Source organism: Rousettus aegyptiacus, unplaced genomic scaffold, assembly GCF_014176215.1.
Source record: "Rousettus aegyptiacus isolate mRouAeg1 unplaced genomic scaffold, mRouAeg1.p scaffold_m13_p_9, whole genome shotgun sequence".
Classification (NCBI taxonomy): domain Eukaryota; kingdom Metazoa; phylum Chordata; class Mammalia; order Chiroptera; family Pteropodidae; genus Rousettus; species Rousettus aegyptiacus.
This window is the reverse complement of record NW_023416312.1, coordinates 82,364,283-82,384,418: the sequence shown is the minus strand read 5'-3', so window position 1 is coordinate 82,384,418 and position 20,136 is coordinate 82,364,283. Positions and strand designations below refer to the sequence as shown.

At 37.9% G+C, this 20,136-nt stretch overlaps 1 protein-coding gene and 1 pseudogene across 2 annotated transcripts in view; both read left to right on the top strand.

Moving 5' to 3' along the window:
- The first annotated feature begins 4,151 nt into the window (after positions 1 to 4,151).
- The window catches only part of AIFM1 (apoptosis inducing factor mitochondria associated 1), a 32,012-nt gene continuing 16,027 nt past the window's right edge, over positions 4,152 to 20,136 (top strand). The window contains exons 1-3 of one of the 2 annotated variants that reach the window (XM_016152781.2): positions 4,152 to 4,439; positions 14,316 to 14,458; positions 19,882 to 19,981. In XM_016152781.2, coding sequence (XP_016008267.1) covers positions 4,334 to 4,439; positions 14,316 to 14,458; positions 19,882 to 19,981 — 349 coding nt within the window. In that variant the 5' untranslated portion in view covers positions 4,152 to 4,333. Of the gene's footprint in view, positions 4,440 to 14,315; positions 14,459 to 15,644; positions 15,776 to 19,881; positions 19,982 to 20,136 lie in introns of both variants that reach the window. The other variant, XM_016152782.2, reaches the window with a different exon arrangement.
- On the top strand, positions 16,687 to 16,804 carry LOC118608616 (annotated as a pseudogene).

The following is a 20,136-nucleotide window of genomic DNA, read 5'->3' as shown; positions in this document are numbered from 1 at the left end:
ACACTGGTGTGCATGTGTTAGGGGAGTTACTGTTTCTGTCATAGGCTTGCCAGATGTGGGGCGGGGGAGGGGGCGAGTGCCAGGCACCAACCTCCTCCCATCACACCACGAGCACCCATCCTCGGAATGTTCAGGAGAGCAGCTCCTATTGGCTGCTGCTGTCGGTTGTGTTTGGCTGGCCAATGGGGAGGGCCTGCCACGGGAGCGGGCCATACAGGGGATAATACAAGAGGGGAAGCTAGTGGTGGCAGCTCCAGCATAAGGGGACTTCGTTTTTAGGGCTAACCATTCCAGGACCAGGTGGAGGAATCTTGGGACAAGATTCCATTCCAGAGCTCTCCATATAACCATAACTCCTTCCAGAATGGTGGAATTTCCAAAGGAATTGGAAACCCCTAAGAGGGCTCACCCCTCAGCGACTGAATGTAGAACAAAGTGGTTGGGTCTAATTTGCCAGGAGCTTAAATTATGCTTGGAAGAAGATAAGCGAACAGAACTTTCTTACAGTATTACAGGGCAGCTTCCCAAAGCTTACTAAGCATCACACATCTTGGTCAAGACCAGTATTATCTTTCCGGAAAGTGATTTGAGGGTTCAGAATCTGTTTGAAATAATTTTACTGAGGTATTATTTACACACGATAAAGTGTCCCCTGTTCCTTTTGTTTTTAAGACTTTAATCTTCCCACATATTTCATAGGCTAAGGTAATACTGACATATGCCAATAGTACCAACATATGAATTATTTGCTAATGTCAACAAGGTCAGGGGTTCCAGCAGCACACGTGAGCTGCCATTTTTTTCATGTGTGAGACTGAGCTACAGAAGAGACAAACATGACTAAATCCATTCTATGAGAAAAACAATTCAGTGCATCAGTGATAGATCTGTAAGCAAATTGTAATGCAACTGTTCAGCTAATTCTGAGTTACTCAAAATGGATGGGGGAAATGGGGTCTTCTAGTTCATAAGCTTTTTAGCTGAGTAAGATATATTTATAGCTAACTCTTTTAGCATTTATGTGGGTCACCCGTTTCTAAAAACCTAAATTATACTATTCGATATTAAAACCATCTCGAGAAGGATCTGATCTTAGTTGGATAATCCAAGGTACAGTGTGAACAGCAATCATCATTGTATAGTATTTTATTTTTTTGATTGGCTGATGTCTAGATAATAGTTTCCTGCATCATTCTCATCTATATTTGAAGCTAATGCTCCTGGTGACCACTAGCTACAGAACAGTAGCTATTAAAAAGGTGGGGAGGTAACTATTAATTAGGCATATCCAATAGGTAGAGCAGAAAGAAGCTTTACTAATTCGTATCCCGAATTAATACTAACTTTCCAATTTAAAAAATAAAATTACATCTACATAATAAGATTATATGTATGGTTCTAGCAAAAACACATCACTAAGTCTGGAAGTTCACATATTTGTAAGGTATAAACATTAACTTTTGGAAATGTGGTATCTCAAAATGGTTCCATGCCCTAATAACAAGTGTCTGTTACCTCTGTGGGATTAGATTTTTGGGAACTTCCACTTATATTTTTGGAGTTAGTTCGATGTGTGTATATTGCTTTTTCAAAAAAAAAATCAAATAAAATAATTTTAATTAAATGGATAAGTACGCTACATCACTGCACCTATTGCAAAAATAAATTTAAAGCGCTGTACAATGCCTTTTTCTTTGTTAATTGTGCATTAAATGATTGTCTTTCAAATATACCCAATTGTTTTCATAGGTGCCTTATCATCACTATTTTAATGGTGTTTTCCAAAGCCTCTTTCACCAACAGATATGATTAACTTTTTTTTTACCTCAAACCATAAACCATTATTTTATCGTTGATGCCGTTTTTCCTTGGTGAAACTAAATAATTATATCAAAGTTTGCTCAAAAATGAGGTTTATTGTGAGAGACTGTAAAAATGACCATGAATGAGCCAGTTCTCCAGACCCTATCTCTAATACTTGAAGGCAGAAGACATATTCTCACAGGCAAACCTGGCCTTTCACTTCTTGCAGTCTCTTCTCTTCTTGTGACTTCAAAGCTTCTGGATTTCTCTACCTGCAAGTTCTCCACACCCATGTTCAGGCCTCTGCTGCCTTCTGGGTCTATTCATCCCAACGCAGCCAACTGGGAGGCCCAGAGAGATGCAGCCAAACATGTCCTGGTTTCTGTTTATTGAGGCTAAGGCGGCCGGAGTTGAGGAAAGACCAGATAGCTGCACTCTGGCAGACATGAGCACCCAGTGGCGACAGCTGCGGCAGCAACCTGGTCTTGTTCCTTGGGTGGATCTCTCTGACTGTGGGAAGGTCCTGGGCACCCTGGAGGTTTTTGCAGCTCCAGCTCTTTGAGCTGCCACTGCCCACTGCTGTCTGATTAACTTTTCAAAATCAAACCATGTTTATTATTGGCTTTTAGAAATAGCAATAAATACCAATGTCTGTGAGGCCTTTAAAATATTAAATGCAAATAAATTTTACCTTATTGTGGAATTGATATTTTCACTATTTATTCCCCAAAGCAGCCCTAGGTAAAAAGTCATTCACTGTCTGCACTTCTGAACATTATTCTTACTAAGGGAACCCCGGGTCATTTTCACCCAGTAAAAACGGATATCTGGGTTAAACTTCCTAAAACAATGCCTTTGTAACTTCATTCTCTATCCCTGTTCCACTAAAACCCAATAATAATGTTATCACCTACAAGACTGGGGCCAAACTCTGACTAGTTCACATCTGGCCCCACCATATTAATCTGTCTGTATTTACTTCTTAGTATGTACTCTCTACCATTGTGTCTTGAAAATGTGCTGGGTTTTGTTTCTTTTATACTTCCAAGCCTTTTTAATTTAAAAAGCATTGTGCTTTCTCTAAGATACTTTACAAATATTAGCTCGTTTAATCATCATATCAACCCCGAGATTGGTAGATGTCGAAAGTGAGGCGCAGTTAAGTGACTTGTCCAAGTGGTAGAGCCAAGTTTCAACCTGGAGCAAACTAGATCCAAAATCAATGGTGTTTAACCACAAAAAAATATTACCTGGTCCCAGTATATTCACTATCCGAAATGTCACTCCTCCTCCTCCATTATTTGAATGTCACTACTCATCCTTCAAGACATAGGCTCAAGTAACACTTCTTGTGTGAAGTCCCTCCATAGCATTTCCATCTCATACTCTTGTTCTTTTTCTCTGGCACTACATCAGATTATTTGTTATTCAAAACGACCAGTATATATCATCTCCCCAACTAGACACTACCACTTCCTATACTTTTCGTATCCCCCAGGGCCCCTTTTATAGTATTGTCTAAGTGGCAAGTGCTCAATAAATACTTGTCAAATGAATATGTAACCCAAAAGCTGGAAAAAAGACGCATGTTATGTTATGCATACAGCCAAGAACTTATTTCCAATTTAGCTTACATCTGGTAGAATCAAAACACCTATTTACACTACTTCTCTCACAACTCTCATAAGTCCTGCTTAGGATTTCTCTCACAGAAAGTCTGGTGAGCACGAATGCTTTATGCCAGCACCTGCTGTCAAACACAGAAGCCATAATAAGCATGAGACTATCCGCAGCACCTGGTACAATATCGAGGACTCGGAATTGCACACTATAAAAAGTGATATGGGGAAACAGAGCACGGAATAAATACTCGCCCGGGGAAAAGGGGTTGGGTGGGAAAGTGCCAGCAATTTGTAAAAGACCGATATCCAATCTGAAGCTGGGAAGCAAAGAGCCCCGGCTCAGATCTATGGTAAGACTGGAAGTGGACTCCAGTCAGAGAATCCGGAAGGCTTAGTACTCCCTAGCGAGTGGCCCAAAACAAAATTCGGTGCAGGGGCCATGCTTTGTGAGATACTTTTATCAGTCTCCTCTAGCGACACAACGGCAGCACCTGCGACAACAGCCAGGCAAAATGGCCCCACGGGTACCTCCTTGGACAGCGTTCCGAACTCGCCCAGCGGAAAGCACTGTCATCAACCCGCAGAAACTTACAAGCAAGTCCGGCCGCGGACTTTGCAAGCGCGCAGACAGCTAAGCACATGCGCAGATCTTCTCTTCGTGTGGGCCAATCGCAATGCGGCGCTGTGTACTAAGCCTGCGCAGTAGGCCTCCGGTCGCGCTTCCTTTTCCCTTGCACTGGCAGGCAGGCATAACTGTCCAATGCCCACCCGGAGCTGGGAGGAGGAGCTTGCGAGGAGTGCATGTGAAGGGAGCGAGGCGGGTAGCTGGCCGCGGCCCACTGTGTTTGACCTGTCTGTCGGTGCGTGAGAAGAAAGGAGAAAGGAGGTCCAGAGTAGCGGTTGCCGAAATGTTCCGTTGTGGAAGCCTGGCGGCGGGTGCCTTAAAGCAGAAGCTGGCACCCTTGGTGCGGACAGTGTGCGTCCGAGGCCCGAGGCAGAGGAACCGGCTCCCAGGTGACTGACCCATCTCGGGCATAACCCACACCTCGAAGACCAAGGGTCTAGGCTGTATAGGCTCCATTTGCCTCGCAGCTCACCCCGCTTCCCAACCCCCGCTAAAACTTACCACACTCATAGTCGCTTGAATTCCGGGTTGTCAGGATACAAACCATGAGTTTTGCAAGCGGTGCCGACCTGACCTTCAAGGGATTTGAATCCAAAAGGCTTGAGGCCTTTTCCTGGGAGGGTTTGCTGTTCAGGGAAAGTATTTTATTATTCAATGCCACCTCTAGGCCACCCCCTCGTCTGCCTTTTTAGAGCAATGAGATTGAGTACACTTTGTCATTTACTGATTATGAGACTTTAAATGGGACATTTAAGCCCCACGTCTTAGTTCCTTATGTAAATGAGGGTATTACCTGCTTTACCTTCCAAACCTCAGATGAGATCCAATGATTTGAGTGCTTGATGAATGGCTCATGAAAACAGAAACAGTGCAGTGCAGGCAGGTAAGGAGTCAGTTGGTTGTACCCCAGACACCAGGAGAGCTGACACAGAATTAATTTGAGATGTCTGGTCAGTGTAATTCTTGGTACTCTTTTAATACTGCAAGAAACAGTTTTCAGAATGCATTGTATTTGCCTCCATTAAGTTGTTTCATCAAATTTTAGAGCTGGAAGGGATTTCGTGGTAAAGTTCTACCAATTCATTTTGTAGATAATAAACCAAGGCACAAAGAGGTGAAATTGCCCAAAGCCACTTCCCCCAATTAATGGGTAGAGAAAAGGATAGTTTGCCAGTCTCTATGCCCCAAATCCACTTGCCACAACTGCACACTACTTCCTAAAGTTTGACCTCAAAAACTTTAAGAATCAATCTGGTTTCTCTTCACCCCATTGTTCATCAGATATCTGGATTTATCTGAGCAGGTCTTGAGCCTGCTCATTTTCAACCTGCACAACTTCATGAGAGTAAGAAATTATCCACCTTAGGAGGTGCGATTTGTTCATTCGTTTTTTAATTAATAATCTTTGAATGACCACCAGAGGACACTCACATTTTCAATGTCAGAAGTTATTCTTGAGGCCTTTCCAATGTGTAGCCACCTTCGGAATATTTTAAAAATATAAAATGGAAAATATTTTCCTTAGATTTTTATGTTTGGAAATGTGCATTTGAACAGTTTTCCCCATTGCTGTGCCTAAAGAAAATGTTTCCTGATGGGTATATTAGAAGTATGTCCTAAGACATATTGTTCTTGGAACTTAATTAGTCTTAGCTTTTAGACTAATACTTCATTTATGATGTCATCTGTATGGGTTTTGTGCCATGAAATGAGGGTGCTCTATGCAAGTTGCATAGGAAGTTAGAAACTTAGGCAAGCTGAAGGTTTTCATCCACACTGGCCTTTCAAGACTTTGTGTGTTTATTTTGCTTAAAACTCACAACTTTTCCCAGCATTCTGAAGTCTGACCATACGTTCTCATCAATTAAATATGAATTTTCAAAGTTAATTATTTATTAGACATTTGAAGGTGGTCGATGATATTAAAACTAGTACTGATAAATTAGACTCAAAATGATTTTTTTCATTGCATGACTTTGTATGAAAGACACTCACATATAATCTTCTGTAGAATATATGACTTTGTATGAAGGTAGTCTGCTGTAGGATATATTCGAACTTCTTGACATATCCATCCATCTCTTTGTGTACACCTATTCTCACCAAAGTATCATCATATGCCTTTAGAAATGTTTGGGGCTGAGGTTACAATTTCAAAAATAAATGATTCTATCATTTTAAGAATTTATCCTGTTTTGTGGCCAATTACTAATTGCTTTTAATCTGATTTCTTTTTCACATAGTCCTATATACCATATGTTTTTTCTTTGGTGGAGAAGAGACATTGTTTATATTCCATTTTCTTCCCCTTGTTTTTCTTTTTTCTCCCTCAATTCTTTGCCAGGATGTTAGCAAACTTTAAATCTACCTTGAAACAATCTCGTCCACATCTATCACCATTGTCAGGTTCGTTTCCATTATATGTTGCCTTTTGCCTTAAAACTATTATTGCTACTATTTATTCACCTTATTTGGATGCTCTATTTCTTTCCAGAAATGATTGAAGGTAATTGATAGTCACTACTTTATGTCTGCATTCAGAACTGAGGAGCATATAGGTTAGGTAATAGATATTTTCTGTTCTGTAGTATTTTATTTGGTCATCAAACATTGTGCTGCCCATGTGATCAAGGTGATCACCTCAGGATCAAATGTGCAAACATTTTTCTCTATTCGGAATCTTTCTCATCTCCTTAAAAAGGAAACTGGACTCCTTGTGCGCAAGAATCCAGACTTCCTGGACACTGCCAAGTGATGCTGGTTTTTTTTTTTGTTTGTTTGTTTAGTTTAGTTTAGTTTAGTTTTGTTTTGTTTTTGAGGCTAGAAGATGAGACTTTCCTCACTCTTTTCTGCTGAGGCAAAGCTTTCCAGAAGAAAATCTTTGGCAAGTCAGCTTTTTCTGCAACCAGTTAATATGTTATATTTTCTGATATTTTAAGAGAGTTGCTTCATATTGTATCTTTCTTCTAGATCATGTTTCCAAAGTTGCCTGGTCATATAAATCCAATGGAGGGCCCACCCAAGCCTACTGAATGAGAATCTCCAGGAGAGAGGCCTGGGAATGAATACACACACACACACACACTCACACACACATACACACATATACACACATGTGTATATATACACATACACATACATACACACATACATATATATTTTTAATAATTTTTAATTTTTAATTTTAGTTGGCATGCAATATATTAGTTTCAGGTTTACAACAATGATTAGACATTTATATAACTTACGAAGTGATCACCCTGATAAATCTGACACCATACAGTTATTACATTATTGACTATGTTACTTACACTATACTTTACATCCCCATGACTGTTTTGTAACTACCAGCTTTCACTTTTTAGTCCCTTCCTTATCCCCCTAAACCCCTGCTATCCAGCAACCCTCAAAATGTCATCGGTATCTATGAGTTTGTTTCTGTTTTATTTATTTTGTTCTCTAGATTCCACATGTAACAAATCATATGGCCTTTGTCTTTCTCTGCCTGACTCAATACAGTACCCTCTAGATCCATTTATGTTGTTATAGTTGCAAATGGCAAGATTTCATTTATTTGTTTGTTTGTTTGTTTTATGTTTGAGTAATATTCCATTTTATATATATATATATATATATATATATATATATATATATATATATATATATATATATACACACACATACATACATACACATACATACCACCTTTTCTTTATCCATTCATCCATTGATGGCCACCCAGATTGCCTCCATATTTTGGCTATTGTAGTTAATGTTGCAATGAGCATATGGATGCACATGTCCCCTCAAAGTAGTATTTTGGGTTTCTTCAGATAAATTCCCAGAAGTGAGATTACTTGGCCCTTCTTTGTCTGTTGTTATAGCCTTTTTTCTAAAGTCTATTTTGTCTCGTATAAGTATTGCTACCACAGATTTTTTTTTCATTTCCATTTTCATGAAATATCTTTTTCTATCCCTTTACTTTTCAGTCTGTGTGTGTCTTTTGATCTGAAGTGAGTCTCTTGTAGGCAGCATATGTAAGGTCTTGTTTTCTTATCCATTTAGCCACTCTATTTAAAGTACTTGTTGATAGGTATGTAGTTATTGCCATTTTATTATTCATATTTTTGATACATATTTTTTCTTCTTGAAAAAGTCTCTCCAACATTTCCTGTAATACTGGCTTGGTGGTGATGAACTCCTTTAGCTTTTTCTTGTCTGGGAAGCTCTTTATCTGTCCTTCAATTTTAAATGATAGCTTTGCCGGGTAGAGTAATCTTGGTTGTAGATCTTACCTTTTTATCACTTTGAATATTTTGTGCCAATCCCTTCTGCCTGCAACGTTTCTGTTGAGAAATCAGCTGATAGTCTTATGGAGCTCCATCGTAGGTAACTAATTGCCTTTCACTTGTTGCTTTTAAGATTCTCTCTTTGTCTTTAGCCTTTGGCATTTTAATTATGATGTTTCTTGCTGTGGGCCTCTTTGGGTTTATCTTGTTTGGAGCTCTCTGAGCTTCCTGGGGTTGTATGTCTATTTTCTTTACCAGATGAGGAAAGTTTTCCATCATATGTTCAAATAGATTTTCATTTTCTTGCTCACTCTCTTCGCCTTCTGGTACCCCTGTGATACGAATATTGGTATGCTTGATATTGTCCCAGAGGCCCCTTAATCGGTACCTTTTTTTTTGGATCTTTTTTCTTATTGGGTGTTCTCTGCTGCCCCATCCTCTAAATCACTGATCCAGTCCACTTCATCCAATTTTTTTGATGCCCTCTAATGTACTCTTCATTTCAGATATCTTCAGATATTCATAATTTCTGACCGGTTCTCTTTTATATTTTCCATCTCCATTTTCACATTTTCTCTCTCTTTGTTAAAGTTCTCACTGAGTTCATCTCTTCTTCCCCTAAGTTAATTGAGCATCCTTATAACCAGTGTTTGAACTCTGCATCTGGCATGTTGCTTGTCTATATTTTGTTTAGTTCTTTTTCTGGAGCTTTGTTCTGTCCTTTCATGTGGGACATGTTTCTTTGTCTCCCCATTTTGACTGCCTCCTGAATTTGTTCTATATAGTAGGTAGGGTTCCAAAGTCTCCTGATCTTAATAGAGTGGTTTTGTGTAGTAAGTATAATGTGAGACCAAGTGACACAGTCTTCAATGGTCACCTGATCCAGGTGCTCCAGGTGTGTTTTTTTAATGTGGATTGTATGTGCCCTACTGTTGTTGTTGAGCCTTGGTTTCTGTTTGCATGTAGATGGGAGGATTGACTCTTGGGCCGATTGGTTGTGAGGACTGGCTGTTGAGGGGCCAACCCTATAAAGCAGGATCCACTTTAGCAGGGCTCCGGTGCCTGTCCATTCTGCCCTTCATGTATATCCTCAGATGCAGCCTTGGGTGGCACTCCAGCTCTAGTTAAAGCAGGCCACTTAGTGTGCTGGCCCAAGGGCCTCCTGGAAGGGGCCCAGCTGCAGGCCAAGTTCAGCCACAGCCTGTGCACTTCTAGGGCCACCTGGTAAGAGTCACCAAACAATCTGCAGATGGTTACCACCTGTGCTGGGCTTAGAGGTGTCTTGAATGACCAAGCCAGGAACTGAGGCTGGCTGCCACCAGCGATGGGCTTGGGGCTGTTCAGCAAGAGGTATGGGGCACACCAAGGCCATATTCGGTTTCTATGGGTTTTGTGAGCCTTTATGAGTCCACAGCATGAGCCAAGATAGGCCATTTGTATGGAAAAAAACAGGAGAGGCAGCTTGGGTGGGCCTGCTATTTGATGATGTGGGGTCTCAGGGAATCACCTGGGCAAAGTGACCAGTGTTATCCAGGTTGATGGAAACTCAGATATGGCGGCTACCTGCATCAACATGCCAGGAGTGGGGAGGGCTCAACAAAGGAACAATGGATTCTGCCAACACTTCTGTCCAGGAGAAAGCCAGCCACCCCACCCCAGCCCTCACTGTGAAACCAGACAACTCAGTTTCAACCCATATGTCCTTGGCACTCCTCGAGAGATGCCCCAGCACTGAAGTTCAGAGTGAGCGAGTCTGACAGCGGCTAAGTCCACATGCGGGCCCTTTAAGAGGAATGTCTGCAATTCCCTTGGCCCTCCATCTCACTCAGCCACCACCTCTGCTGATTTTCACAGCCAGAAGTTGTGGGGACTTCTCTTTCTGGCACTGGAACCCTGGGCTGGGAAGCCAAGTGTAGAGATAGAATCCCTTGCTCCTCTGGGGTAGGGAGGGGTTCTGCAGCCAAGATAACCCTCCTGATTCTTGACCACACACTGTTGTGGAAGCAGCCCATTCTTCATCTCTGCCCTTCCTATCAGTCTCAAGGCGGCCTTTTATGTATGTCCCCAGTTGGAGGACTTATGTTCAGCTAGACTTCAGGTGACTCTCAATGATGGTTATTCTCTAGTTTTGTAATTCCGATGTGTTCATGAGAGGAAGTGAACACAGCATCTACCTTCTACACCATCTTGACTGGAATCTGGGAATTTTAACAAGCTGTTCAGTGTAATTCATATGATCAGACAAGTTGGGGCTACTGTTTTGAATGAATAGTGATTCTTTTCTTCTGTTCCACTGACATAAGGATTAATAAATCAGACCGAGTGACCTTGAGTCTCTTATGATTTTTATCAAGCACATTTTCTGATACTCAGAATAATGTCAGCCATTTTTCCCTCCTAAACTATACACTACTTAAATACATGAATTATGTCCTATTTATTTTTGTGTCCTCAGCACTTTATACAGTCTCTGACACATGGTAAATTCTCAGTGATTGAGCCCAAGTACTGTAAAGGACTTAACTTTGCAGAATAGTTAAATTTCTTTCTTTTTTTGGTCATGTAAATTATTTTTCCTTTGGTGACTTTTTTCAGAGTGGTTCATACTCTACTATGGTTGTTACTACTCTGGTTCTTCTAAAATTCCAATCGTGGTTGATGCTAAAAAAAAAGGCTGATAAAGATAAATAGTTGTTGGATTCCTTATAAAGAGGCCCCTCCTTACAGTGAACAAATTATCTAGGTTTGTCCTTTCCTGTGTTTTATCCATGTCAGAAAAATCAGTTTGACATTCAGAAGCCAAGACTCAAGAGCATGTAGACCTCTAAAACATTTGAGATTCTTAGGTGCTTCAATTGTATGGCACCTTTCTAGAAAATGCTTTCTGGAGTTATGAAAAAACAGGAGATTATAAAATATACAGAAATGAACTTGGTGATGATTTGGTTACGATTCTCATGTTAGTCTGTGGTATTTGAGATTACTGATTTATTATTAAGCAACCTGAAATAAATGGGATCTGGCTAAAACTCCATTGCAAAGAATTCTTCAAAATGGTCACTCCTTATCACTAGAATTTGGAAGAATTTCTAGTCCTTCATTAATTCAACAAACATTTATTGAGCAAACACCTACATGTTAGGCACTGTTCTGTGTAACAATTCAAGAAATGAATCCTTGCACAGTATAGTAAATATATACAACAATATTGTATTATAATCATCAGACTTGCCAAGAGACTAGATCTTAATTATTCCAACCACTAAAAGTAAATGGTAATGTGACATTATAGAGGTGCCAATTATCGCTAATCGACAATCATATTATTAAAACATATAAATGTATCAAATAAAAAAGAATTGAATCCTACATATGAGAAAGTTACCTCCATGTGTGGTCTGACTGCAGAAAATCTAAAATAAATAGACTGGTGCAATAATGAGAAATCAAGGAGTAAGTTGGCTTTGTTAACGTTAGTAAGACAAGTGAGAAGGAATGTTTTGGTTGTGATTTAAAATTTCCTAAAATTTTGAGGCTCCTGGGTTCAAGAGAGGTATAGGAGTGATTTTATGGGTAATAGAAAATTGGAGGGAAATATCAACATCCATACAATATTTATCACCTTTTATAAAATTCAAGTCACTTTGTGGGTATATAAAAAGTTGGTTTATTAGTGATAATAGTGTTGTATCACATTTCTTTAAAGGCAGCAGTTTAAATGTTAACTAATTTACTTTTTAAAAAAATTATTTACTTTTGAATTTTTTTTGGGGGGGGGAGGAGCATATTGAGGCAAAAACTGCTGAACTTTCCCAAATCTATACTCTTCGTTTTATCAGTTTGTAAAAAGCAAGCAAAAACAGAATAAACACAGTATTATTATATTAAAACAAAGTCCTTACAATTTCTGGATTTAAGAACTTCTAGAGGGATAAATAGAATTTAAAAAAAAACATTTTCAATAACCAAACTAGGAGTGGGGTGGAGAACAAAACTGATTTCATTGAACTAAACCACGTGAAACTTTTTCTACCCAGTTTGATTTTTTGAGTTCTGAGAGTTGTCAGTTTCTACTTCTGATGTTTCATCATTTTAGGGACTTCTGAAAATCAAAAGCTTGTGCAGATTGAAATAAACTCCTCTAACCTTGCACATGTTTTTTTTTATTTTCATGATTTGTTATTTCCAAATATAAACCATTTTATTTCATATGGTGATGAAGGATTCTAAAGCAGGTAAGAAATAAAAAACAGCAAAGAAAAATACATTTTTAGTTTTAAGAGTATGGGTCGTTTCTTACCTATAATTCAGAAATCAAAATAGACTAAAAATCAAGTTTTTATAACTCATTTGCCAGTAAAACCTGACCTGAATTGGAGAGAGGCTACTTGAAATCTTTTAACTCAGTGTGAATGGTCATAGAAACATAAATGTGTGTGACTGTGGGTTGTTAGGTATTACTTACTATATGATACATCCACTATATACCTAAGACCAAATAATTCTAAGTTCTGGAATACACATGTTCCCAAGGATTTCAGGTAAGAGACTGGAGATCTGTATTGTATGTATTTTTACACCTCTGTGCCCTGACATTGTGAAAGCAAGGGGGAAAGATCCTTGTTTCTGATCTCTATAAGTACATATGGAATGCTACTACTAGTGCCCATTCTGTTTATCTTTTAAAGCTGGTTCAGACCAGGAACATATCAACCTGCCTCTAGACCAGTGGTTCTTAAAGTACAGACCAGCAGCATCACGTGGATGCTTATGAGAAAGGCAAATTTGTGAGCCCCCATCCCAAATCTCCTAACTCAGAAACTCTGGGGGTGGCCCTATCTATCTGTGCTTTAAGAAACTCTCCAGGGTATTCTGATGCAAGTTTCAGAAATACTGCTCTACATCAGGATAGCAAACTACAGCCCACAGGCCAAACCCACATGATTTTGTAGGTCTCTCGAGCTAAGATATTTATACATTTTTTAAATGGCTGAATTTTGATTATTTTGTGACACATGAAAATTATTTAAAGTTCACATTTTAGTGTCCATAAATAAAGTTTTATTGAAACACAATCACATCCATTCATTTATATATTGTCTATGGCTGCTTTTGCAAAACATGCAGCAGAGACCGAATGACCCACAAAGCTGAAAATATTTACTATCTGGTCCTTAACAGAAAATGTATGAACTCCTGCTCTAAGTCAATAGGTGACACAAGGATTGTCACAAACAGAAGGTTCTGAGACCTTCCTTCATCTGAAAATGTCAGCATCCTCCTGGAGGATTATTGACATAATCTTTTTATTATTTTGGAGAACTAAGCCAAGTAGTTGGTGGATATTTTAAATTTTGTTGTTCTAAAAAATACTTCATAGTCCAGAATTCTTCAGTTCTTTGGGAGAGAGATATATTCACTTAAACTTTATTTTTCTGATTTTCTTTTGAGCTTTAACATTTCCGTCTTCCAAGACATATTACCTTTCACGCAAGACTGAACTGTGTCCTGGTTAGATTGTGTGGCAGGGTTTTATTATTTTGTGCAAAGTTTAAGCCAGCTGTTTAAATTACTCCTTAAGTAGTTGTTATAATGTCCCAGGTAGTTTGTAGTTAACTTTTTTATATCTGTTCTGTCATCTCTCTGTGTTTACTTCATTTATAGTGAAGAAGTGAAGAGAGTATTTGATAACTGCCCACATGTTTTTCATTTCTTTTCTTGAAGCTATAAATTTCTCCATGAGTAGCATTAAACTCTTTTCTTAAAAAGCCTAACCTGTTTAAGAGTGTACATTATAATATCTGTTGTATTTGTGTGAACAGTTTTGATGATTCTTCTCTTGGTCATTTAACAGTGAATATCATGCAGCCCAGTAGGCAGTAAGTATTGACTTATACAATGCATTGATATTTAGTCATAAACATGTATTAACTATTTTATTTTTGTATGTGTGTCTTAATAAATTGTGTTCCATAGGCAACTTGTTCCAGCGATGCCATGTTCCTCTAGAACTCCAGATGACGAGACAAATGGCTAGCTCTGGTGCATCAGGGGGCAAAATCGATAATTCTGTGTTAGTCCTTTTTGTGGGCTTATCAACAATAGGTGCTGGTGCATATGTAAGTAGAAAAGCAGTTTGTATAAAGAAGCTGCCAAACAGCTCCCATTAATAGACTCAATACTACTCTGCTTTAAAACTTTTGCAACTAATTCCCTTTTCTCCTTTTGAAAAATATCCAATTAAGTCTTCTTTAGCATGCCTACCGCCTAATATCTTATGAGAGCCAATTTGGGAATGACTGAAACTTAATGTCATGTCGATTATCTTTGTTATTTTCACTTGTCTCTTTACTCTTTATTTGAAAGCCACTGTGTTTTCTTAGGTTTGACCAATTACCAAAAAATCGTACCTTTTCTCTTGAATATGACACGCTAACATATGAATAGGCCAAAATTGATTGCAGCTCCTTAGCACAATATTTGATTTTGACCCATTTGTCAAATATTTTATTTTCCCTAGGTTGGGATAGACATTAAAAACAAACAAACAAAAAAACAGTTTTCAATCCAAAATAGTAAATGTTCCTAAAAGGAAAACTATTCCTGAATCTCACCCAAAGACTAAATTATAGAAGTTGGCCTAGTATCTCTGATTTTAGAGTGGAGTTTGTGTGACGTGAGGAAATGTACTTTTAACTGATATGTAGTAATATCATAATTATATCTCCTTAAATGAAGTCTGATCAGCTTAGTTGGTCACAGAGGAAATATTTTGTATCCATTTGATTTAACTTAGCAAGGTTTACTGTGACTAAGCAGATCGGTCTAAAGTTGGATCATGTAAGGTTGAGGAACCAACTTAGATAACACATAGCAACACCCTTGATGAAGGAATCTGTTTTACTTACTAAGAGCAAATGGTTGAACACCATTATAATTTTAGTTCTTTCTATATTGGTAAGACAGTGAAATTATTGTTGTCAATCACTAGGTTAAAAAAACATGAAAATTATTTGAAGTTATCTAGATTGTCATTCCTTAACCAGATTCCCACATGCACAAGTAAAGTAGATAGCTCTTGCCAGTTATGAGTCAAATCAGAGTAAAATAGGTGAGTTCTGTCGGAGGATAGACTTTGAGGAAATATACATTCTCCTCCAATCCTGGAGCAGCATTTTAAAAATATTTTTAGCACAGGGTAACCAAACATGCATCCCCGCCTTTGTGTTGAATGTTTCTACATTAATACTTAGTGCTTTTTAAAATGTCCTTTTGTTTCTTTCTTGGCCTTATCTTTATCTACAGTTGTGCAGTGTCATCACCTAGGATACCCTTCTAGATCACTAGCGTCTACAGGTGCTTCTGGGAAAGATGGCAGCAGACTAGTATACTTCTTAATTGTAGGAGCAACAGTCACTGGGGCAGGAGTTTATTATGTAAGATGCTTACACTAAAATATATTTTGGGGTAGGGTGGGTGAGACCATGACACTAATGAAAACTTGATCCATTAGAATACAATGAAGCATTCACAGCATGTGTTTTTTGGGTATTTAATAAAGGGACATTGTCAGTTACGAGGGAGTCCTTAAATCTCATTTTTCCAACTGCTGAAGTCCCACTGGATAAATCTAAAGCCATACATTTAATGATGATAAATCCTCATCATCAACCCTTTCTTTAAAATTTTTGCCAATTCAATAATTCTTTTTTATGATGCTAACTTATATTGTGCTTTAGTGCTGCATACCTAACAAGACAGTCTCAAAGAGTAAACATTGAATAAACAAGTAAAAACTTGAACACCATTCATTTTGAATCATTTTAGGTAAAATGTAATTTTTGTGTTTTGTGGGAAACAACTCTACTATTGAGAAAAGGCATTTTTATTGAATACTTCTGAGGAGGTCCAGAAAGTCAGAAATTGCAGTATTCTCCTCACATACCCCCAGCCTCTATTTCAAAATGAACTCATTTGGCACTGTCCCTTTCGTAATATCTTATTTGGTCAAACTAGTGGCTGAAGTGGTATAAGCTAACACGTTTCTGTAGATTGCTTTCTTAAATGCCTCTCATTTATAATTCAGATACCATCCTCTGAGTCTTAACTTTTCCCATTTCATAACTTTCTTTACTTTTCCCATCAGTTCCATCTTATTCATTCAAAAATTGATTTAAAATATTTGCATCTGATATTTTTGTGACAGTTTAAACCTATTAAACCTGTGGTTTATGTTACTGTAACAGTTGAATGGCCTCCACAGAGCTGACCACAACAAATCTTTTGATGCCAGGCAACAAAGACAGGGCCAGTCACTGTCGCTTTCTCCTGCCTTAGAAATATCTGAGTCTACGGCCATGCCACCATGAACAAGCCCAATCCCGCCTGATCTCAGAAGCTAAGCAGGGTTGGGCCTGGTTAGTACTGGATGGGAGATCACCTAGGAAGACCAGGTGCTGCAGGCATAAAAAATAAAAAAAAAATAAGGGATTGTAAGATGACAAGGTCCTTGCAATCTAAGGTCAACCAAGGGTTGCCTCGCCTAAAAAATAGCAAAAAAGAAAAAGAAATATCTATGAATCACAAGTTTCTCTCAGGCCATTCAGTTAAATGCCTCATCACCTTCTGTGTTTATCCAACACCGGTAATAATAAAGCTACTATATTATAGTGGTTTTAGGTTAAATGATAAGCTTTTGTCTACCTACAGCTGTTACCAAACTATTTTCTATAGTTTTATACTAGGTTTTTAAATCATTTAAAATGTAATCTGAGGTGGCTTAATTTTTTTTTTGCTCTGAAATTGGTATTAGTCTAAAGAGAACTGTTAACTTAAAATCAGACTTCAGATTCAATGAGCTATGGCTCTAAGTTGTTTAGCATTTGTATTAGTCTGCTCTAGCTGCTATAACGAAATGTCACAGACTGGGTGGCTTAAACAACAGAAATGTATTCCCTCACAGTCTGAATGCTGAAAGTCCAAGATCAGGGTGCCAGTATGGTCAGGTTCTGATGAGAATACTCTTCTTGGCTTGCAGGTGGCCACCTTCTCCTCTGTCCTCACATGGGGAAAAGGATATGAGCTCTTTCTCTTCTTTTTTTATAAGGGCACCAGCCCTATCAGATTAGGGCCTCGCTCTTATGACTCCATTTAACCTTTATCACTCCCCTAAAGTCCCATCTCCGAATACCATCACATTGGGAATTAGTGCTTCAACATATGTGCTTGAGGCGGATGCAAGCATTTGGTGCACAACAGTGTTCCTTTGAAACTTTTCTCTCTCATAGGAGGACATGTTCCTAATTTAAGTATAGAGACTGCATTAGCAATTCCTGAACTGGGAGCCTTTTATCTTCCCCCCAAATCTACCTTCCAAAAATAAAAGAGATTTTTCTGAAATGTTTGCCAAGGGTCTGTACTTTAAACCAGTGGTTTTCTAAACATTTTACCACAATCCACAGGAAGAAATATATTTTATTTTTCAACCATTATATAACTATAAATATATAAAACTGAAATTTTCAAAATAATACATAATAGGTATAATATACTCCAATAGTTTCTATTCTCTTCTATTTATTTTTTTAATGCTGGTCATAACCTACTAAATTGATTTTACAGCCTATTAATGGGTTGCAACCTCAGTTTGAAAAACACTGATTTGAACATTTCTTCAGCTTAGATTGCAAACAGGAACTCCTGATTGGCGTGGATGTGAGCATTTCTCCCTCTCTTGTTAGAGACTTTTACTCGGGTCACAGGCACATCCTTAAGTTCTATTATTTGTCAGTGAACAGAGCTAAATAGCCTTTAGAATATTTAATGAGGTTTAGTATTTGGGCCCCTTGCCATTTTTCAATTGATAGGATCATGTTGCCTCACTGAGAAAATGACCTATTTCCTTTAAAATTTTTTAAGTTGGGTAAATGCTGCCATATTCATCTGTTTAAAAAAGTTGTATCCACTAATATTTTCATAACTTTGTAGTTTTCCTTTACCTTACATGTATTCATGTCACTAATTGGAAATCTGTGCAAATTGGGAATATAGAAACACTTGGGGGAAAGGTAACTTTTTAGTATGTCTGTAAACTTATTTTTATATTAGAATATTTACTTACAAGCTAAATAGATAAATATATACGATTATAAATATAAGACAAACCTTATTCTTGTCCTTCCCCACCAAACCTCAAAATATTTCTTGGTCTGCTCTTTCCCTCATGTGTGAAGCCATTAGGAGAAATGAGAGGGCCTAGGCTAATTTTGCATATCCCTTTCAATGTGAACATAACCCCAGTTTATTTTTGTTCACTAACATTGACCAGTTTAAGACATCTTTTTAAGTAAAAGTCCCTTTCTTAAAAGATACACACATACATATTTGCTTGTTTTGGGTATGGGTAAATACTAGACTTGTATAGAATACCTGATGACAAGATTTAAAGAAAACTTTGTTAATACCAGTTGAATTCAATTTATTTGGTGAACTTAGTGGTATATTCAAGGAATAACCATTATCTTTTAACATACAGTACTTAATTTTCTAATCCATTCATATCATATGTTGGATGTTTCCAGACTGATAAGCATTAAGTCCAGGTTTCAGGGGCCAGGTTCCTTATTGTAGCATGTTGCCTAATGGGCTGCTCTATAAAAGGCTCATAGAAATATTCTTAGAGCCTGTTTCATAATACTTCCTCTGATTGTCCTTACTTTCTCTTCCAATTAATCAATAATCTGAGATTTCAGTTGATATAGTGTCACTTAAATTCCTGTCTTGTTGACCCTGTGGGGTACAAAAGAGTAAAAAGTGTAATTAAAACAAGTCATTCTTGCCTACCATTCTAAAAAAAATTCCAATAAACTGATACCATATGTTAAAAAAAAACAACTAGTTATAATGCTAAGGTACCCTTCTTCAATTTGAAAGGATAGAGAAAATAGCATATTTGAAATACCACAGGTGTTTAAGCAAGGTGTTTAACCTTTAATGAAAATCTGAGTGTCATAAAAGGACAAACCATTGAGGGAAAGATTAGTTACTCTATCAGACTAGTATACAGGAGGTCATATTTCAGGGCATTATCTGAGTACCCAGCAAAAATTGGTTCACCTACCAGGAAATCTTCTGTCCTGGCTTCCTACTCTGGACCATATAGATTGACTTCACAGCTAGTAGCCAGCTAGTCCAAAATCCTTTTTATAAAGTTCAGCCCTTCCTAGCATTTTATTCTTCTAATGTAAAGTTTTTAGCTGTACCTTCAGAATTAAATACAGTATGAGGAAAATTCTTCACATAGACCCTGAGGAAATCTGAAACTAGAACACTTTCATTTGCTTAACCTATATTCTTTCTACACTAAGTGTGTACATATTCAGTATTTTTATTTCTTAAGAAAATAATTTTGCCTTAGTGATTTTCACATGGAACTTGCCTCATGTAGACAAAAGTTTCTCATTTAATTGGAAGATAATGATATTACTGATGCTATGAGCTCACTATACGATGAAATAAATTTTCTCCATGTTTGGATCTACAGGCCTATAAGATTATAAAAGATGACCAAGAAAGATATAATGAAAGAATTTCAGGATTAGGGCTGACACCAGAAGAGAAACAGAAAAGGGCCACATCATCTGGTGAGTATGATTTGAGGTCCAGTATATGAAGGGAAAGTTAGAAACAGTTTAGATACTGTGCTTTGTGGATATCTTGTTGACACGAAGATGTCATGAGATTATAAGCTTCCAGAAACTATGATATTACACCAGGCCTGGCAGCAGTTTATTAAAAG